The sequence below is a fragment of the Tursiops truncatus genome, chromosome 1, assembly GCF_011762595.2.
Source record: "Tursiops truncatus isolate mTurTru1 chromosome 1, mTurTru1.mat.Y, whole genome shotgun sequence".
NCBI classification, from domain to species: domain Eukaryota; kingdom Metazoa; phylum Chordata; class Mammalia; order Artiodactyla; family Delphinidae; genus Tursiops; species Tursiops truncatus.
Window position 1 is genome coordinate 95161166 of NC_047034.1, and position 23563 is coordinate 95184728.

At 33.6% G+C, this 23563-nt stretch overlaps 1 protein-coding gene across 5 annotated transcripts in view; it reads right to left on the bottom strand.

Moving 5' to 3' along the window:
- The window catches only part of SLC30A7 (solute carrier family 30 member 7), an 82353-nt gene that overhangs the window by 43328 nt on the left and 15462 nt on the right, over positions 1-23563 (bottom strand). For all 5 annotated transcript variants that reach the window (XR_002173100.3, XM_033862872.2, XM_073810298.1 and 2 more), the window contains 5 exons: positions 20398-20485; positions 19621-19747; positions 10675-10818; positions 6631-6681; positions 3234-3369 (listed from right to left, as the gene is read on the bottom strand). Coding sequence is in view for 4 of the 5 variants with exons in the window: in XM_033862872.2 (XP_033718763.1) it covers positions 3234-3369; positions 6631-6681; positions 10675-10818; positions 19621-19747; positions 20398-20485 (546 nt within the window). In the remaining variant the exon portion in view is untranslated. The remainder of the gene's footprint in view (positions 1-3233; positions 3370-6630; positions 6682-10674; positions 10819-19620; positions 19748-20397; positions 20486-23563) is intronic.

Here is a 23563-nt window from a genome sequence, read left to right on the forward strand (position 1 = left end):
AAAGCCAACTGTAGTTGGTTGTGGCTGCCTGAAGCATTATTCCCTTTAGCTAAATTGGGTTCAGCAGAAAAGAGGGTTGCTTTCCAGGAAAATGGAAGGGGTAGGAATTGTGGAATTCATGACAGATAAATGCTACTCTATGACTTTAAATCTATATGTGAACTATTTCCAATCCTTTATATTCAGCTGAGTGCTCCCAAGATTTCTGTACTTGTACTTGCACCACCTACTTGAGATCACCATATAAATGTCTAATGAGAGACCTCAAACCTGGCAACAACCAAAACAGAACTTCTGATCAGCAATGCCCTTTGAATCAGATAAAACAACTCTTCCCCTAGTCTTCCCTCTTTCAGTAGAGGAACCTTCATTCACTCAGTTGCTCATGTAAAAACTCTAGGAATTATCCTTAATTTCCCCCCTTTCACTCAACCCTTCACCTAAACATTCATATCTAGGAGCAAATCTTATTAATTCTAGGCCCAAAGCATTTTCTAACTTTAGCTACGTCTTTCTACCTCCTAGATTATTATAGTACCTTAGACCAAGGGACCCTGGCCTCTTATTTGGTCCACTTTAATAGCTTTCTAGTTGGTCTGCCTGTGTGCCCTCTTACCCCCTTTTAATCTTATTAACTACAAAGCAGCCAAAATTATTTTTAATGATACAAATCAAATAATGTCACCCCCTATGGTTTCCTCCTCCACCTAAAATAAAATCCAAACTCCTAACCCTGGCTAATTTTCCCAGGCCTATCCCCCCGGCTTTATTTCAAAGCACTCTCCCCTTACTCCCTATACTTCTGCCATAATGACCAACTTTCAGTGCTAATGTTCTTTCCACTACAGGGCTTTTATACTAGCTGTTCCTTAGACTAGAATGCTCTCTTCAACACTCTGATCTCAATTTAAATCCTCCCTCTTCAGAAGTCTTCTCTTATGACTCAATCTAAAATGGCACCGCAGTCACTAACATCCCATCTTAACTCTCTGCACAATTAACTGCTAGATACTTGAGTGGTTTATTGATTAATTTGTTTGTGTCTCTCTCTTTTACTATAATGTAAGATCAAAACAGTAAGTTATCTTGTCCTTTCACCACCCTGGTGAGAGGGTCTACTTAATAAATATTTGCTGAAAATAATTTGTGTAGCTTTTTAATGTGTTATATTTCAGAAAAAAAAAAGTTCTCTTGTCCTCTGTGTGTGTGTTTATTTATTTATTCATATTTGTGGAACAAGTGAATGGGACTAGAACTAAGTAAGAATTCCCGATTTAGGATTAGAGAAAATAATTCTCTGAGGCTGAAAAAACACGAATTTATTTTGATTCAAATCGAAAATGTACCAACTTTTGCCTGGCAGAGTTAGGTGCTGACTTTACAACAATGAAAAAAGTTTGCCCTTATGGAGCTTAAGGAAGACAATAAGACAGGCTATTTCAACATAGTTAGTAAATGCCACAAGAGGAGTAGCAGGCGGTGCTACAGGTATACTTAACCCCTCCTGGGAGGTAGACGATCAGGAAACGCTTCCTCAAGGAAGTGCCATTTAAACTGAAATCTAATCTCAAGGATGAGAATTGTTATCTAGTACTTGTGGGGGTGAAGGGGAAAGGAGAAGGACACTCAGTGTAAGAGTATTTTATTTTGGAGAGAGGAAACAAGAGCAAAGCTCAGAATCCAGAAAGCTCATAACATGTTTTCAGGGAACTGAGTTATTTACTGTGGCTGGAGAGCAGAACAGAAATTGAGACAGGGTGAGAGAAAGACTGAAGAGATAAATGGGTACCAATGTGAAGGCCTACTGAGGAATTCAGACTTTATCCTGAGGGCAAGAAAGCCATGGCACGATTTAAAGCAAGATTATTTTTCCATGTACCATAATCTTCATTAAAGAAAGATCACTTTGGTCACAATGTGGAAAAGAAATTAGAGGGAGACAGAAAGGTCAATCTCTTCCAAGCAACAAATGATAGGAGAATTAGGATAATATGAGTGGAGACAAAGGAAAATAAAGATTAAGATCCTACTCTAAGAAGTATTAGAAGCAGCCACAAATTATAACATGCAAATAACAAAATAAAATAAACACTGAACATGCAAATAAAGAGGTACAGATGTAAGTTACCAAATCTATCAGGAGTTAAGTTTCATAGAAAATGTGAATCCAAGCTGAACTTTCAAGGAAATATGTAAGATTTCCAAAGATGAAGAAAGGAGATTCTGAGTTTTATAAAAGATTTTTACATAGCAGAGCTGATTCCTAGTACAAATAATTTAAAGAAAAATTTAAAATAATCTGCATGTTTAAAATGTATACTGTATCCTATTTTTTAAGCAAAAACTTGAAAACCTACGTTTATGACTAATTTATAAGATTATAATTTCATTGTAATTTTTAAAGTCTATTCTATTCAACTGCAAGCTATAAAAATCATCACAGTCTGCCCTCTAATAGCTCTTTTATCATTACAAAGATAGCTTTACTAACAGTAAAATCATATGGATAAATTAGACAAAAACAGTCCAGTCAAGACATATCTATATGAATAATTCAGATTGTGAAATAAAGGCACATAATGTTCCATTATTCTGATAAAAATTAAAATAATAATAAAATAACTTGACAGAAATTTAAGAGATAGTAACCATACACTAATTCAGAAAATATTTATTGAGAATTTATACACACTCACACACACTTTTACATACACATTGGTACTATGACAGGCAACAGAGAGCCAAAGAGCTAAAAGATAGATTCTTCCTCAAGAATTTATAATCTAGATAGGGAGAAGGACATAAATATACTTCAGTAAGCAATTTTATAAGACTTCTGCAATGATAATATAACTTTATAAATTAAAAATTGTTCTAGAAGAGATTTTAATATTCTTTTGCATTTGATAGCGCAAAAGACAGATGTCAAAGGAATAATATTCTAACATTAATACATTTTATATTTCTAATGTTCTACTCTACAGATATAGTGTTGGATTTAAGAAAATTACTACTGATTTGATTTACAGAAGATCAATTACTAAACACCAAAAAGAAATATCAAACCCTAGGTAAACACAGAAAAAACAGTAAGATGAAAAGAGAAATAATCTATGTAGAAATTTGTTAAAGACCAAAAAACCCCCAACATAATAATAATTTAGATCTGTAATTTAAGTAGTATATTTATCACCTCTCATTTTAATACCTGAAAGTAACATACCAACACTTACCTTAAAACTATGAGCATGGCTATCAGGATTGAACAAATAGGATCTGCTATCATTAGACCAAAATTCTGCATCATGATGGCAGAGACAATTACACCGATACTCCCAAGTGTATCTGCTAGAATGTGTAAAAATACACCTAGAAATAAAACATAATGAAAATCAAAATAACATTTTCTGATCAACTGAAAATGCAAATATTTCTTAAAACTATATTCTTGATTTTATATATAAAAAACTAGCAATTTGAAAATCAGTAAGAATGCAGATTCACTGTTTAGTAAAGAAGTAATATTGATAGTACCTTTGGGAACTGAAATAATCTTTCCTTTTAAAAAACAGCAGGGGTTAAAATATTTGACTCATTAAGTTATGCTTGCTCTTAATGGTCCTTAGTATTTTGCTATAATATAAATGAAGAAGTAGAGAAATAACTGATTTAAAAAATTTTTTGTGCACATTCGTCTCTGGTTAAGAGTCCAGAAGTTAATTAATACTTTGTTAGAAGAAAACTGCATTAGGCTGAAAGAATCAGTCAAGAAAACATTGTTTATAACTACAAATATATGTACACACAGAGCCCTCTGCTGGTAATTAAAATTATTACCATTTGAGACTAGAATTTCCTAAGGACCATACTGCTAATCCTGGTAATTATCCTGAAGGTATTGTTACCTAAAGTTACACACTAAACTCAAACCTGATATGAAAGAAAGTAGAGATTTGAATATTTTAAAGTGGACGTAAATATATTTTGAACTTTTAATAATTAAATATTACATTAGTAGGATACTGATACTCTGCCCAAGAACCTAGATATATTAACATTTAATAATTGATACTTGACTGGAAAACCATTAAAAAAATGTCAAAAATTAAGTTTAGTATACATTATTTAAAAAAATTTTAACTAAGACAAATTATTCAACATTTAGATCTGTAACAGGTAAAATTTACTGTATAGCAAAACACTGTATCTTAAACAAACCTCAACCACATGTTGCTAGAAATAGAACATTCTTCAACAGCATCAACTACTCTATCTGAAAAGAAATATCTGATGTGTGAAACCATGTGTCTACTTTAGAAATACTTATTTTTCTTTTTTATTATTCAATAAGCAATTAAAGGTAACCCAATTATGTTTTAGGTATAAAACAGATTTATTTAAACTTGAAAACACTTTCTAATAATTTAAAAATGGACTATTAACAAGTTGTTAATTGAATCTTAATACACCTGAATTGAATCTTAACACACTCTATGAAAATATGCTTCAATCAATCTGCTAATGTGGAATTTTATATCATGTATTAATACCAAATGTAACTGATTCCTCAGTACCTAATATGCTTTTTCATTTGTACACAGCATTGACCTTTACAACAACTCTTCAAAAAGTTAACAGCTCTTTTTTCTGTAACAAAAAATATGTTACAAGCACACTTATGAAAAAAATATTCTATTTCTCTATGGTGTTTCATATAACAAAGAATTAAATAGGTTAATAAATTTTGGGACCACTTTAAGTTTTAAAATTAAAACTGGAGGAAGATACACATGGAAGTGGATTGAGGGTCCCTAACCTTCAAAACTCTTAAGTGATATGTGATTTTAAATTTTAATACATTCTTTAATCAATGTTTTGGTAGGACCAGAATTGAAAGCAGCTCTAAACACTGAAAAGGAAAAAGAAAAGAACAAAGGTTCTTGATTTTCCTTTGACTGGCAAGTCCCTGGCTACATCTTATTTGCTGACCTGAAAACTGGCTTTACTAGCAAATGTCATTAACTAACTAAGCCCTTCTTACTTTCCAGTAACTCTTTCAAGAAGAAAATCACTACAGAGAGAAATCTAAACTAACATGTTTAACTTATATAAAAATTAAAACCCTTAAAAGACTTGGTAGGATACTGATATTTTAACTGCCCAAGAACCTACAAAGCCAGGGGTCATATTGAAAATGCAGCAAATAACTGAAAAATTCAGTGAAGTCAGTTTTTCATGTGAGTATCTATATGGAAAAGTTTTAGTACCTAGAAGTTATCCTAACCTTCAGCTTTCTACTGGGCTGCTTCAGCCACCATAAATTAATGGATACTCTGAAAATACAAGCTAATTTTCACAACAGCTTGTATAAAAGATAATTAGGAATGCAAATCTGACCTCCCTTCCCTCAACTTGTGATGATTTCCAAGACTAAAACTAAATTCTTATTATCAAGGCTAAATTGGTAGCACTGGATACAGATGCATTACATATGCATGATTACAAGCTATTTCAGCAAATGCTGTCCTAAAACAATTCTGTGTATTTCACAAATGGAAAACTAGTCACTACAAGACACATTTAAGCCTCCTGAAATAAGCTCTTCAGTATGGAGGAACATATTCACAGTGAAAAAATAAAAAGCAAGAACTATATCAAAGAATAGAGGAGAAAATAAAAATAAGTACAGTTGAAGTTGGATCACAAGCTAGTGAGAAAGTCAGACTGCAGTCAAAAGTTAATAAAGGCAGGAAAATGGGGAGCTGCAAATTAGGAACTGTGACAGTGAAGTTTATATGGAAATCCAGAGCCAAAGGTTGGTTCACATCCCAAAAAAGAAACTACCATAGTTCATAGACAAGACTGATTTTCTCTAGCTTGTAAAATTCTGTAATATATCATTTTACATAATATGTAAGTCCTCTTTAGGTGTCATCATTTGATGCCTATGGATATGAGAAAGATCTCCCTTTGCATTTTTTTTTTAAATATAATGGACTTTATTTTTGAGAGCAGTTTTAGGTTCACAGCAAAACTAAGTGGAAGATAGAGATTTCCCTTATGCCCACTGTTCCAATTCAGGCATAACCTCCCTCATTGTCAACCTCCCCCACCAGAGTAGTACATTTGTTACAACTGACACATCATTATGACCCAAGTTCACAGTTTACATTAGGATTCACTCTTAGCTCTGTACATTATTTGAGTTTGGATGCATTACATTTTTAGCATTAAATTTTTCCACAACATAAATACATGTTGAATGTTATTCTTGGAAAAGTTATTTAATAATTCTACAAAGGCAATCATACTATTATTTATTACTAATATAGTTATTGCTAAATATTACGGTGTTACTAGAGTCACTGGCATGAGTATTTATTTAGATTTAAGCAGTATCGTTTCTGAATATTTTAATCTTCTTATTAAATCTGAGAAAACAGCCTAGTGACAGTTAAAAGAACATCTGCTAATATACCTAATAGTATATATTAAAAAATCGACTAGGAAGGCTAACATTTTAAACACAAATACTGTGTTAAAAATTTTTCTTAAAGGAAAACTTCAGATAGCTCAAAACTACGAAAACAGTTTCATAAAACTGAGAAATATACAAATTGCTTGTCATACCTTGTAAAATCTGTCTACTGGGTCCTGTTGTTTCTTTTAAGGAGGGGCCATCTGTAGAGAGTTAAGTTAAATTATTTTAAAACATGTCTTCATTCCTGATTCAATTTTTGCAACTCAGAGTACTTTTCATTCAAATGTATCGTGAAGGATGCATGACTATATAGCCACATCAGACCTACAAAATTATTTTTAAAATTTAATATGGTAATTAAATGAAGATAGACATAGGAAATTTCAAACTGCATCAACAGTACAGAGTATTTAGGAAATTATTATATTAAGCAATCTAGTAAAAAAAAAAACGTAAATAAAAACACTGAGTCTTCTAATATTCATAACATACCTTACAGAGCCTGCTGTAACAATTTTACAATTGGAAAATCCAGAAAAAATAAAACTACTACTTGATATTATAGAAGACCAAGAAATGAAGCCAGGACGGCATCCAGGAAAACTGGACTATGGCAAACAGTTTCCCAATAACTTCTAGATGAACGTGGCAAGCTTTTCATATAGAAGAGATAAAAATACTTTTTCATATTGCCTTTATAATGACGAAATGAAAAAATACTGCAATTTTTATACTTGGAAGATTACTAATCAGCATTAACATCAAAGCAGAAAATACAGGTAAACAATGTAAAAGATCAGCAATGTTTGTTATGGGATCATCAAGTGGACTGACGAGCTTTCTGATCATGACTAACAGTCATGGTTCTTGGCCCACAGCACCAAAGAGTGGACACACCCTTGTTACTACATCTTTGATGGAACACTGTAACAATGCCAGAAGAAGTATAAAAGCATAAGGCTACACAATGACTTCTGTCTTAATATGGCACTGCTGCGTGGGGAGAAAGATGGAGCTACCTTGAAAATCCTGATAGTCAAAAGTGTAACTCTTCTAAAAATGCAGTTCCTAATCGGAGCATGAGATTTCTGTCTATACATAGTTGGTTGAGATAAAGACAGTCTTTTTTTTTTCCTTTTCCATTATGGTTTATTATAAGATATTGAATACAGTTTCCTGTGCTATACAGTAAGACTTTATTGTTTATCTATTTTATATATAGTAGTTTGTATCTGCTCCTAATCCCAAACTCCTAATTTATCCCTCTCCCACCCCCTTTCCCCTTTGGACCATAAGTCTGTTTTCTATGTCTGTGAGTCTATTTCTGTTTTGTAAATAAGTTCATTTGTGTCATATTTTAGATTCCACATATAAGTGATATCATATGGTATTTGTCTTTCTCTTTCTGACTTACTTCACTTAGTATGATAATCTCTAGGTCCATCCACATTGCTGCAAATGGCATTATTTCATTCCTTCTTATGGCTGAGTAGTATTCCGTTGTGTATATATACCACATCTTTCTTATCTATTCATCTGTTGATGGACATTTAGGGTGCTTCCATGTCTTGGCTATTGTAAACAGTGCTGCTATGAACATTGGGGTGCATGTATCTTTTTGAATTAGAGTTTTCTCCAGATACATGCCCAGGAGTGGGACTGCTGATCATACGTCAACTCTATTTCTAGTTTTTTAAGGAACCTCCATACTGTTTTCCACAGTGGCTGTATCAATTTACATTCCTGCCAACAGTGCAGGAGGGTTCCCTTTTCTCCAAACCCTCTCCAGCATTTGTTATCTGTAGACTTTTTAATGATGGTCATTCTGAGTGGTGTGAGGTGATACCTCATTGTAGTTCTGATTTTCATTTCTCCAATAGTTAACGATGTTGAGTATCTTTTCATGTGCCTATTGGCTACCTGTATGTCTTTGGAGAAATGTCTATTTAGGTTTTCTGCCCTTTTTTTAAATTGGGTTGTTTGTTTTTTTGTTATTGAGTTGTATGAGCTGTTTGTATATTTTGGAAATTAAACCCTTGTCGGTCTCATTGTTTGCAAATATTTTCTTCCAGTCTGTAGGTTGTTTTTTCATTTTGTTTATGGTTTCCTTTGCTGTGCAAAAGCTTATAAATTTGATTAGGTCCCATTTGTTTACTTTTGCCTTTATTTCTATTGCCTTGGGAGTCTGACCTAAGAAAACATTGGTACGATTTATGTCAGAGAATGTTTTGCCTGTGTCCTCTTCTAGCAGTTTTATAGTGTCATGTCTTATATTTAAGTCATAAAAATAACATTTGGTGATAGGTCATGTAATTTTTGGAATGTAATTCTGAAAATGTTCAAAGAATTAAGTGAAACTGCTATAACAGAATTCCTTAAAGTTTCTTAGTATTGATACTTACATTATAAGGATGGAAAATAGGAACAGAATTGATGCCAAACCTGTTTTATGCTAATAAGTGTTACTTATCCATAAACTAGTTGAGGAAAAAAAGACTTCCAGTCATATCATTAAGATATGCATTTCAGGGACTTCCCTGGTGATGCAGTGGTTAAGAATCCGCCTGCCAGTGCAGGGGACATGGGTTCGATAAGATATTGAATATATCTTATCAATATCTTGGGATCTGCCTGGTCTGGGAAGATCCCATATGCCATGGAGCAACTAAGCTCGTGCGCCACAACTACGAAGCCTGCACTCTAGAGGCTGCAAGCCCAACTACTAAGCCCACGTGCCACAACTACTGAAGCCCATGTGCCGAGAGCCCGTGCTCCACAACAAGAGAAGCCGCCGCAATGAGAAGTCCGCGCACCGCAACGAAGAGTAGCCCCTGCTTGCCACAACTAGAGAAAGCCCGTGTGCAGCAATGAAGACCCAACACAGCCATATAAAATAAAAAAAGATATGTATTTCAAATAAAATGTTGCTTTATGTTTATATACATATCAAAAATCAAAACAGAATTATTTTCATTGACTTTATACTAGTAAACGCTACAATAACTCCATCCAAAAGAAATGTTTAAATGTTGTCTTGTGTTCCTAAGAAATAAAATATTTTAATTTATATACATATTTTATTGCCAAGAAATATAAGAGATGGTCAACTAAGGACTTAAATATACTCCATTTTATAAAATTCTGGAAAGGAAGTGGAATAGAAATAAGAATTCGAGGAGAAACAGGATGCTGTAAAATTTATAACTGTTTATGCACTTTTGAATGGGTGACAGTGGGTCTCAAATCACTAAGGTATTTAGAGTCCACTGATTGACTATATTCAAGAGTAATATGGAAGTTTCTTTCTAAAATATAATCTATAAGGTATCAGAAATTACATTCTTTGCAATTATTTAAACAAATTTTTTTAGAAATCATCTTAAAACTGTGAGCAATATACGGTTTTTCAAAATTATTTTGGGATGCATGTGAGCAAAAAACTTAGAAACGCAGGTTTTAAAGCATATCAGTGTAATAGTTACAAAAATATAGCAAATGTTAGAGACTGAAAAAATTAGGGGCTTAGTATTTAATCTATAAGGCCCATTTCATATTTTCAAATTGAAAGCTTTAGGATTTGGTCTGTGTGCCAAGTACAGACAATTTTTAAGCATATAATTTATTTAAAGATTAATAAAATGGTATCACCTAAGCAGCTTCTATCTATTAATCTATATTCTAAAATTTTGTGAATAAACTATTTAAATATAATTTTAAAATTCAATGTTAATTAAGTTGATAAATACCTTATAATTTAGTACCTAGTACTATATAAGTTAGCATATAAAGATGGAGGTAAATATCAGGTGATAGCTATCAAAATTACAAGAAAAATGTGAAAAATTGAAAACTGTCATATTTTTATAAGCCTATATATGGCACAAAAGGCCTCAGTATACTTCAAAAAAATCATTTGCTAAAATGCAATAGTTCCTCATTCACTGACACTCATTTAAAATAGTGGCATTTTATTATAATAAACTCATTGAAAAAAGCTACAATCACTGCCTATGCCAAGTTAATTTCATTATATACTAAAAATAAACTAGTCCAGGAAACCATTCAGTCTGACTCATTAGAAAGGAACTTGATTGCAATATTTTTAACAGATTATTTCAACTACAAAAATTAATCTACGCAATTTCTGTTTATTTAAAAAACTGTCCACTTGAAAGCATTTAGGCTATACTCACCATGAGAATGAAAGTGTCCATGTCCATGAGCGTGATCATGGCTATGTGCAGCACCATGTTTCAATTCATGACTATGGCAATGATCTCCATGGCCATGTGCCTGATCCAGAGCACCGTTAAAGAGGGAATGACTGTGTCCATGGCCTAAAAACAAAGAGTGTTAGAACAAAAGTTATGTAAAAATATATTATTTAATGGTTACAATAATACTGACATTAGTGAAAAGAATTGGCTCTAAAACCAGATTCGATTTACTTGTAGAAAGTGCTACAGATTCATTAAAACAATACTGTATAGTATTGTATAGTATAAAGTACAGGAAGGAAATAAAAGCATGGAAGGAAGTAGATTTTCATCTCCAGTAGACTTTACTGGAGATGAAAATAAGTGAGAAGTACACAAATATTTAAAGAGATTAGACAATGTTGTTCATTCATTCATTTGGAACACATTATGTTACAGCATCATTCTAGGCACTAGGGATAAAGCAGTGAACAATACAGACAAAATCTTGGCCAAAACTTTGCCAAGTACTATTATACATACTAACAAAGATAAAACAATGCATGCATATGGTCACATTAAGACAGAGGCAGGGAAGCAGCTGCATTTGGTAAAAGGATCAGTAAAATTAAAGCAGGTAGAATCCTTAGGGGAAAAAAAGCACAAAACAGTGGGGAATCATTTCTCCATAGCAGACCTAAAAACTACTAAACCATCATAGAAACATCTTCTACAAACTATTCCAAAGCATAGAAAAAGACTGGATGTTACCTAATTCAAAAATATCACTTATATTTACAAAAATCCTAAATACCAGAAAATCAAATTCAGCATTGCATTACATGAAAAATCATGAATAATGGGGAAATCAACTTCCAGAATGGTGGACAGAGGATGTGGGCAAACTAGCTCTCCTAAAACAACAAAAATATGTGGAACACAACTAAAAAATTTCAGAACTCTGACAATTAACCAAAACCACAAAAGGAACTGAAAATCATCTACCCAAGAAACTACCAAACCTCAGTAAGATAGCAGGGTCTTGATGTTTTAACTTGGGGCTATGCCATTCCACTTCCTGCCTCAGCTCAGTTGAGAATAGCCAAAAGCCAGCAGCTGTGCAGACAGTGGAGAGATCTGATTTCTTCTGAAGCACTGTTAAAAGCACCATGTCCAGAGCACAGTCAATATTTTGTCCAAACTTTCAGTTCCCTGAAAAAAATCTCTATTCTCAATGTGATAATTATCAGACTCAGAGTTCAGCTTTGAGAATTCAATAGCCATACACTGCAGGAAATGAATTAATCCAAGGATGTCATACAACAGAAAAAAAAAACTACAATAATATCAGCAACAACAAACTCTGAGAGGGTGAAGTAATCTGATATCAGTGTCATTTTAATATAAAAGGTCCAGTTTTCAACAAAAAAATTATAAGACATGGAAAAAAAGAAGCAAGTATGCCATATATACAGGAGAAAAACCAGCCAAGAGAAAATATTCCTGAAGGGTACTCAGATTTTGAACTTAATAAACAAAAACTTTAGATCAGCTCTTATAAATATGATCAAAGAACTAAAGGAAACCATGTCTAAAGGATGAAAGTATAATAATGATGACTCATCAAGTAGAGAAAATTAACAAAGAAACAGAAATTATCTATCTATTAGAAAACCAAACAGAGGACTTCCCTGGTGGTGTAGTGGTTAAGAATCCACCAGCTGATGCAGGGGACACAGGTTCGAGCCCTGATCCAGGAAGATCCCACATGCCACGGAGCAACTAAGCCCACGTGCCACAACTATTGAAGCCTGCATGCCTAGAGCCCGTACTTCGCAACAAGAGAAGCCAGCACCATGAGAAGCCCGCGCACCGCAACGAAGAGCAGCCCCCGCTCGCCACAACTAGAGAAAGCCCGTGTGCAGCAACGAAGACCCAACACGGCCAAAAGTAAATAAATAAAATAAATTTAAAAAAAAAAGAAAAGAAAAGAAAACCAAACAGAAACCCTGAAGTTAAAAAGAAATAACTAAAATAAAATATCCACTTTAGAAGGGCTCAACCACAGATCTGGGCTGCAACAACAGCAAACTTGAAGATGGATCAATAGAGATTATCCACTCTGAAAAGCAGGGAAAGAAAAGAAAATCAAGAAAAATGAACCTTAGAGACCTGTGAAAACATCAAGTGTACCAATTAAGTATAAAGGGAGTCTCAAAGAGAGAAGAGAAAGAAAAAGAGATAGAAAAAGTATCTGAAGAAATAATGGCTGGAAACTCCCCGAATTTGATGAAAAATATTATCTACGCATTCAAGAAGCTCAGGAAACTCCAAGTAGAATAAACACAAATAGAGCCATATCTAAAGACATTGCAGTCAAATGGATGAACATCAAAAAGAAATCTTGAAAATTGAATAGCAAGATAAAAATGACTTATCACATACAAGGGAACTTGAACAAGATGAAATGCTGACTTCACCACAAAATCATGGAGGCCAAAAGACAATAGGATGACAAAACTAAAATTAAAAAAAAGACTCAACCAAGAATTCTAAATGCAACTAAAGTCTCCTTTAAATATAAAGGAAAAATTAGACATTTCCACATAAACTGAAGTATTCCCTACAAATGAAATGAAAGGACACTTAAACAGTAACTCAAATCCACTCAAAAAAATAAAGAACACCAGTAAAGGTAATTACGAAAGAGAGGATAAACATATTTTTTTATTTGTAACTTGTTTCTTCTCCTATACATTATATTGGGTTGGCCAAAAAGTTCGTTCAGGTTTGTCCGTAACATCTTACAGAAAAACCCGAATAGACTTTTTGGCCAACCCAATAAAAGACAACTGCATAAAGCAATAATTATAAAACTGTATCGATGGGCTTAAAACATAAAACGTGTAATTCATCTGACAATAATACTACAAAGAAGAGCGGTGGGAATCAAGGTATATCAAAGTTTTGTGTATTATTAAATTACTATTAATCTGAATTATTAAGTTACTATTAATCTGTTTTAAGTTAAGATGATACTTGTAATCCCCAGGGCAACAGTTAAGAAAATAACTAAAAAATATACAGTAAAAGAAGAGAATTAAAAAGGTACACTAAAAAATATCTATTTAATTTAAAAGACAAGAATCGAGGAACAGAGTAACAAAAAGGACAAAAGATACAGACAACAAATATTAAAATGGCAGATGTAAATCCTACCTTAGTAGTAATTACATGAAATGTAAATTTTTTAAAAACCCCAATCAAAAGGCAGAGGTTGTCAGAATGGATTAAAAAAAAAATGATCCAGCTGTATTCTGTCAGCAAATTCTAGATTCAAAGACACAAATAAGTTGCAAGTAAAAGGACAGAAAGGGGCTTCCCTGGTGGCGCAGTGGTTGAGGGTCTGCCTGCCGATGCAGGGGACGCGGGTTTGTGCCCCGGTCCGGGAAGATCCCACATGCCGCGAAGCGGCTGGGCCCGTGAGCCATGGCCGCTGAGCCTGCGCGTCCACAGCCTGTGTTCCGCAACGGGAGAGGCTGCAACAGTGAGAGGCCCTCGGTACCGCAAAAAAAAAAAAAAAAAAAGGATACCAATACCATGCATTATGGCGTGCGTGTGCCATAATGGCTATTAATACAATAAGCTAGAATTTATTGTGAGAGAAAAAGAACATCTTATATAACAAGTTCAACCCCTCTGGAAGATATCCCACGGTTATAGAAATATATGAACTGAACAACATACCTCCAAAATACATAAAGCAAAAACTAAAAAAATTAACTGGGAAAATAAACAACAATAATAGTTGAAGACTTCAATACTCTACTTTCAATAATGGGTAGATAACTAGGCAGAAGCTCAACAAGGAAATGGAAGATTGAGCAACTATGAACAAATCAGACTTAACAGACAGCTACAGAACACCCCACCTAACAGCAGAATACATACTCTTCTCACATGCACAAGGAAGAGTCTCCAGGAGAGACCAAGTGCTAGGTCATAAAACAAGACTCAACAAAACTTTTAAAATTTGAAACGATAAAAAGTATGTCATCTGATCACAATGAAATTAAATCAGAAATCAACAACAGAAGAAAATTAGGGAAATTCACAAATATGAAAAAAATCAAAAAACACACCCCTGAATAACTAATGGATCAAAGAAGAAATCAGAAGGGAAATTTAAAAATACTTTGAGATGAACAAAAATGAAAACATGACATACCCAAACTTACATTATAGCAATGCTTAGAAAAAAATGTTTAGTTATTATGCTTGTGCTAAAAAAAAAAAAATCAAATCAATAATCTAATCTTCCACCTTAAAAATATTAGAAAAAGAAGAAAAAAATTAAACCCAAAAGCAAGGAGAAGAAAGTGCGTAATAAATATTACAGCAGAAATAAAATGAAATGAAGACAAGAAAATCAATGGAGAAAAACCAACAAAACCAAAGGGAAAAATAACTAGACTGACCAAGAAAAAAAAAGAGAGAAGGCATAAATTGCTAAAATCACTGCTGATCTTATGAGAAAAAAAAGGCACACTTTTAAATACATATCTATAAACAATAATAATTTATTTAGATGAAATGGACAAATTCCTAGAAACACACAAACTGCTGAAACTGACTCAATAGGAAACAGAAATCATAATAGACCTATAACAAGCAAAAAAACTGAATAATTTTAAAACTGCCAACAAAGAAAAGCCCAGGATTCACAAGTGAATTCTGCCAAACATTTAAAAAGTACCGCTACTTCACAAACTCTCCCCTATGTCCTCCAAATAACAGAAGAGAAAGGAACATTTCCCAACTCATTATATAAGGCCAGTATTACCCTGATACCAACACCAGCCAAAGATATCAAAAGAAAACTACAGACAAATATCCCTTAAGAATATAAACACGAAAGTCCTCAACAAAATGCTAGCAAATCAAATCTAGCAATATGTCAAAAGGATTATAAACCATGGCCAAATGGGATTTATCCTAAGAATGCAAAGGTGCTTTAGTATCTGAAAATCAAGCAATGTAATATACCATACTAATAGAATAAAGGGTAAAACCCAACTGATCATCTTCAAAAATAAAGAAAAAAATCACTAATAAAATCCAATACCCTTTCATGATGAAAACGCCCAGTAAACTAGGAATAAAAAGAAAACTTCCTCAATCTAAAGGGCATTTCTGAAGAACCCATAGCTAACACAGCTAAAATCATCTTTAATAAAGAAAGATTGAATGCTTTCACTCTAAAATCAGGAAAAAGAAAAGAATGTCCATTCTCACTACTTCTATTTAACACTGTAGGATCTGGCCAGGGCATTTAGACAAGTTATAAAAAAAAGGCATTCAGATTGGCATTCATCTGGGCCTTCAGCAAGTCACAGTAGTAACATCAAAGATCACTGATCACAGATCATCATAACAAACATAATAATAATGAAAAAGGTTGATATATTGCAAGAATTACCAAAATGAGACACAGAGACATGAAGTAAGAAAATGGTGTTGGAAAAATAGTGCTGATAGGTTTGATGCAAGGTTGCCACAAACCTTCAATTTGTAAAAAAATGCGAAATCTGCAAAGCTCAATAAAATAAGGTATGCTTGTATTTAGAAAATTCTAAAGAATCCACCAAAAACCTGTTAGAATAATGAGCTATTTCAGCAATGTGGCAGGACACAATATCAATATACAAAAATGAGCTGCATCCCTTATCCCATTTTGCAATCCAAAGAAAACAATCCCACTGATAATGGCAGGCAAAAAAAAAGAAGCCCTACAAGTAAAGTTAACAAAAGAAGTGTGAGACTTGTACCCTAACAACTACAAAACACTGTTGCAAGAAACCAAAGAAGTTACAAATAAATGGAAAGGCATCCCATGTTCATGAATCAGGAGACTTAACATTGTTAAGATGACAGTAATTCCCAAATTGACCTACAGAGTCAGTACAATTCCTATCAAAACCCCAGCTGCCTTTTTTTTGGGCAGAAATTGACAAACTGATCCTAAAATTTACATGGAAATGCAAGAAGAGACCCAGAGTAGCCAAAACAACCTTAAAAAAGAATAAAGTTGGACAATTCACATGTTCTAATTTCAAAATGTACCCAAAAGCTACCTTAATCAAGACTGTGTGGTTCTAGCCCTAAGGACAGACATATAGATCCATGAAACAGAATTGAGAGTCCAGAAGTAAACTCTCAATTGATTGTTGACAAGGGTGCCAAGACAATTCAACAAAGAAAAACAATCTTTTAGCAAATTCCATTGAGAAAAGCAGACACTTATATACAAGAAAATGACATTGGACCCAGACGTCACACCATACACAAAATTGACACAAAATGGATCGCAGACCTAAATTTTAACCCCCAAATTTAAGGACGGCTCCTCATGAGAAAATCTATCAATGTAATTACTAACTTTAAATTAACTAAAGCAGGAAAAAAAATGATTACTTCAATAGATGCAGAAAAAAAAGAAACAGGGCTTCCCTGGTGGCGCAGTGGTTGAGAGTCCGCCTGCCGATGCAGAGGACATGGGTTCGTGCTCAGGTCCGGGAAGATCCCACATGCCGCGGAGCGGCTGGGCCCGTGAGCCATGGCCCCTGAGCCTGCGCATCCGGAGCCTGTGCTCCACAACGGGAGAGGCCACAACAGTGAGAGGCCCGCGTACCGCAAAAAAAAAAAAAAAAAAAAGAAAAGAAAAAAAAAGAAATATCCTTAACTTGATAAACCAGTTTTATCAGAAACAGACCACAAACATCAGACCCAATGGCAAAACTTTAGTAGCGTTCTTTTATTAAAGCAATGGTTCTGAACCTTTACTGCACACTAAAGTTGACTGGAGAGTTTCAAAACATGCTGATGTTTGGGTCTCTTCCTCCAGAGATTCTGATGTAAATATTCTGGGATTAAACCTGGGCATCAACGTTTCTTTAAAAGCTACCCAGGTGATTATCCAGGTTGACACAATGATATAAGCTATAAGTATTTCTAATGAACATTGTTCTAGAGGTCCTGGCTATGTAATTAAGACAAGCAGGAATAATTGTTTTCATTCTTAATAGTGAGAAAAACTTTTCAAATACCTAAAAATGAACCAAATGAAAAATATAAAGACCTTTATTAAAGTGCCTAAGACAATTTAATAAAGGACTCAAAATATAAGATGTTAATTCTCCACAATAAACATAAAGACAATGCATTCCCAATCAAATCCCAAAAATATTTTTCATAAAACTTGACTAGTTGATGAAAAATACCAAATGAGCAAGACAGGCCCAAACAACTTTGGAGGGAAAAAAAAGAGAGAGAGAGAGAGATGGGATTAACCCTACCAGATATTAAAACATAAAGTTTACAGCAATTATTCCAGTGTGATAGTGGGGTGGCCAAAATAAACAGGCCAGATCTGATACATAAAGCAATTTAATATAGGGTAAAAGTGTCCTTTTATATCAATGATGTAAAGAGCAGATTAATAAATGGTGCTTAGAAAACTGCTTATTCATTCACACCGAGAAAAAAAAGTCCTAACTCACCCCATCACAAAAATAAATTACATACAGATGAAGGACCAAAGTAGATGGGAAAAAAACCATAAAACCAAAGTTTTCATAGTATTAAATAATAAGAGAATACGTTTATGACCCAGGGACAGAAAATTCCTTAAACAAAGCAGAAAACATACCACAAAATATATGACAGAAAAACTAGACTATACCCAAATTAAAAACCCCTATATAAAAGCTTAAATAGACAAGCCATAGACTGGGAAAAGATATTTGCAACACATAAAACAAAGAATTAATATACAAAATACATTAAAAATGCTTGTAAGTGGATTAACAATAAGAAAAACAGGCAAAAAAAAAAAGGGGGGGGGACAATTCCAGAAAAGGAAAAAATCTGAATGGCCTAAAAACATACAGAAAGATTTTCAACCACACTACTAGGCAAAGAAATACCAAATAAAATGATACCATTTTTATCAAAATATCACCAAAATGGTTTTAAACCCATAATATTAAGTTTTGATATGGGTGACAGAATACTAGTGCTTGAATTTTTTGCTGGGGTAAAAGGGAATGAGTCATTTGGAGGGCAAATTGCTAACATCTATTGAAACTAAACACTAGATATCCTGTGTTCCAGCAATTCTACTCATATTCCAGCAGACTGCAATTCAAAGAACTTTCTGTGATGATGGAAATCTTCTACATTTGCTGTCCAAATGGTAGCCCTATGTGACTACTGAGCACTTGAAATATAATTAGTATAACTGAGGAACTGAATTCTTAATTTTATTAAATTTAATTAACCATAATGTAAACTTAAATAGTCACATGTGACTAATGACTACTGTATAGGATAGCACAGCTTTGGAAAAACACTTGCATGTGTTCACAAGGATATGCTTCATATGGAACTGCGAAAAACAAGAAACGACTTAAATCCATAGAAGACTGGTTAAATAAACCATGGTAACCCACACCATGGAGTTTTGTGTTTCTGTTAACAAGAGAAGGTACACTGATGGATACCAGGTGGAAGGATCTCAAAGACAGATTGTATGATAAATTTCATACCCCCATACACTGTAACTTTTTAGTAACTAGATTTGTACTGTGGTTTTGATATTTGTTTGTTTTATATAAATGATATCATACTAAACAGATAAGCTACAGAGGTCTGGAAGTATCCACACCAAGCTGATAACATGTACAACTCTGAGAAGCCACTAAGAGGGAGGGACATGGAGAAGCGGGAAGGATTGTTCAGGAAGACATTAATATGAGTCTATTAACATATTACTTTCTTTATTAAAAGTCAGTATAGTAAGTTAAACTTTAAAAATTATCAATTTTCAAAAGTGACTATGACAGAAACCAGAAATGAAGAAACAAAGGGTTCTAACCATCATACCAGAGCCATGAGAATGTCCATGACCTCCATGCTTGAAAACAAATATTCCTACTAGGTTTACCAAAAACCCAAGAATTGAAACAAGAAGCAGTCTCTCATGGTGTACATCTGGAGGGGCTAATGCTCTCTAGAAAATACAGAATACAAACAAATTGCATTGATATAATTTCTGACTGATCAACTGGTAAATTTAAAAAAATTTTTAGTTATTTTCAGAATTAAAATCACTCCAAAATTATCTGCCAAAACAGTTAATAAAAATAAAACCATTGCTCACATACTGTAGAAAAGGTAACAGTTACTATTCTTAAATAAATACATTTAAAAGCATGAACATTTGGACTAAAACCATCCTTCTTCAGAATCTTAAAATACTGTCATTAATTTTCAGTTGATTAATCTTTAAATTTTCTCTTTACTTGTTTTAATATACAAAACATTCAAGATTCATTGGCAAAATCCTCATATTCTATCTTAAGAACTCTTCCGACAGACCTCACTACAGGGACTGTGTGTTTACTTTTCATAAAGTGTCAACACTTCATTCACAGCTTGTAAAGCACTATTATTTGTTTTCAATTTGAAGTAGTTTCACATATAATTTTTTCAATTACTTTATAAGTTCCTCCTGTACACACATAATATTTTATCTAATCCAAGACTGGCCTCAATAAATAATGATAGTGTGAAAAATAGCTCTATTACAAGTATCTTTAGTTAGTAAATATTTTCATTATAGAAACATAATTTACTGACTCTAATTATTATCTACTATACCTCAACTCCTTCTGAGAAAATAAAAAAAGCAGTGAAGATCAAAAACAGGCCGTTGACAAAACCAGCCAGAACTTCCGCTCTAACATACCTAAAGAAGAGCAAACAACTGAATTAAGTTAGTTCTTAAAAATCAAATCACAAATTCATATATTCAGAGGTCCTAAACCATACTATATGGTTATAAGCAGCCAACAAAGTCCCAGTGTTTATAGTATGTTTTATTGTACATATAGCATAACATTGAGAAAATAAAATTATGAGTTATATTTAACAGCAGAATGCCATAAAATATATAGATTTCTACAAAAGACATTTTTAGAGTAAGTAGGTTTAGACAGACCTTTCACAGAAATATAAATCTCAAGCTGCCAGTGGAGAAGGAAGGACAGGACCAGATAAGTGGGCAAAGAAGGAAGGATACAAAGATAAAAAGTAGAAGAAGAGACCTTGAAAAAGGGCTTTTTATAACTTGTTAATTCCTTCTTTTCTAAGAACTCCTTATGCTTTCTGCTTTGTACCTTTCAGCTTTCAAATCTTTGGCAAGGGGAGCTTTGACTGAAGGAAAACAAAATTATTTCTGAATTATCCCAGAGACAACTTGAGATTTATATTTCTATCACTCTTCTTCTAAGATTAATAAATTTAACAAAAACTTTTCAATTACCTATTTTTAGAATCAATTCTAGCTTCACATAATTCTAATTAAACTATTTTTAAAATACCTCTCTTTTTCTCCATGGGCTTCTGAAGCTTTCTGCTTCCTACCTGTGTGAAGCATTGGGGAAAGATTTTATTTTTCCATGAGGTATATTTGGCTTAGTTAAAGTCATTAAAACAACTTTAACTTGGCAGTTTTACATGTTCAGACATTATTTAAAGGGTGCTGACAGCAATTAATGACTCTGGTTCTTGAACAATGTAACAGGAGCATCAAAAAGCTAGACTTCCTAGCTTTCTATGTTAATTTCTAGATAATACAATTTTCACTGCAAAAAATATTTTTAAAGAGAAAAAACTCTTTAAAATATACTCCATATGGTTATGTTGAAGCTTGTCTGTTAAGTACATTCCAACATAGTGTATATTTCTACACTCAGAAATACTGCATATGTCTACCTTCTAATACATATATGTGAATTAAATTAATATCTTATTTGTCAAAGCAAACACTTTTTTTTTCATTAAATTCAAAGAATTCACTGCCTGCTTTCCACAATCCACACTTAGGAATTTATCTAATATATCAACAGTGTTACTGTCCAAGAAATAAAAAATACTTTCTTTTAACCCACCCTTCTAATCCCATAGCTAATGCTTGATGGAAAGCCTTTTGTCCTTGAGTTCCATTAGATTTCAAGATCAAAGGCAGGAGTATTTTTCAGGCATCTTTTTGTCCCTAATGCTTAGCTTAGTAGGTACTCCATAAATTCTGATAAATTGTTGGGCTAAAGTGATTTTAATTAGGTTTAATATATTTGCTAAAGTTGACTGCAGGATTAAAATGAAAAACTTGTGAAATCTAGACACACTTGCTTTTCCAAACACACTGTGTTTACCTGCACAGACTGAGTCTTGGAATTAAAACATACGATCCATGAATGTGCTATTGCCTATTTAGTATGATGGTATGTGGATTCTTTAGCCAGGGAGAAAAAGATACAAATATATGTACATATGTATATAAGCATGCACATATGCATCTATCTACCTATCAGATATGTATTACTTTTTTTTTTTTTTTTTTTTTTTTTGCGGTACTCGGGCCTCTCACTGTTGTGGCCACTCCCATTGCGGAGCACAGGCTCCGGACACGCAGGATCAGCGGCCATGGCTCACGGGCCCAGCCACCGCGCGGCATGTGGGATCCTCCCGGACCGGGGCACGAACCCGCGTCCCCTGCATCAGCAGGCGGACTCCCAACCACTGCGCCACCAGGGAAGCCCCAGATATGTATTACTTTTATTCTAGCTTTGCTATTTCAAAATTAGGAGTGTGACGATACACAGAGATGACTTTACATAAAAAAAATACTGAAAAGTTTTTGCTGCCTTTCAGATTCTGCCTATGGTTTCTACTATTGCAGTCAGCCTGCTATTCTGATCATACTGAATTAGGGGTTTGGGGATTCATCACTGGCTTAGCCTACTCAGTGTAATTCTGTTATACTGGCACCTACATTTACTGCTGCTACTTACTATTATAGCAATTACTAATAGTTTCAAATGTTACATCAGCTTTTTTCCCCTAATTTTTCCCTTCTCAAAAGAAAAAAAAGCAAATAAGGAGAAGACAGGATAAACAAATTTAAAAATGTCAAGAATATTACTCTCGTATATTTTAAAGTTGAATCAGTAAAATCTGCTATGGTACTGAAGGTATTCAAAGCTATTTATAAAAACTATCTTATACCAGGAGATTATGCATTCTAAATAGAAAACAATAGATACCCTAAGAATTAAGGAATTGAGGAGAATTCTTATAGTTAGTTACTGTCTATCCAAGAAGACTGCTTAATAAGATACTCTAATTAGATATTTTTATGTAAAATATGTATGAATTACTAATTTTCCAACACAAAATTATAACTTCACATACAACCTTTAGTAATTCAAAATATACTTAAGAGTCTTTTGATTATACAATGCCATGGAATAGGTTCTTTTCTGAGCTTTTGAGCTGTTTGGATTTATAAATAAACAGGATCTCTTGCTCTATAAATATAACATAATACTATTTTTTGTCTCACTTTTTATAATGTTACAAGTAATCATACCACTTGGGTTATACCCCAAATCAGCAAGTCCTGTCACAGAATTTCACATATCTCTCTTTTAGCACTTGTCACACAATGTATATTTATCATAGGATTTTTACAGAACTGTTTCCCCATCAGACCACAAGTTCCTCCAAGGCAGACGTCATATCTTATTCATTTTTATATCATTACAAGTAGCAAAGTATTCAAATCATATTGGGCCCTCAATAAACATCTGACGAGAACAAGAGCACGTGCAAGAAGCAGAGAGTGTGTAATTACTCAAGAACAAAGCTAGCTAGAAAGCAAAGCTAGAAAGAAAGAGGAAGTAGTGGGGGAGCACCAGTAGAAGAGAGAACCAGGGGCACAAGAAACAGTGCATGTAAGAGGGTGGATGTGAACGGAAGAGAG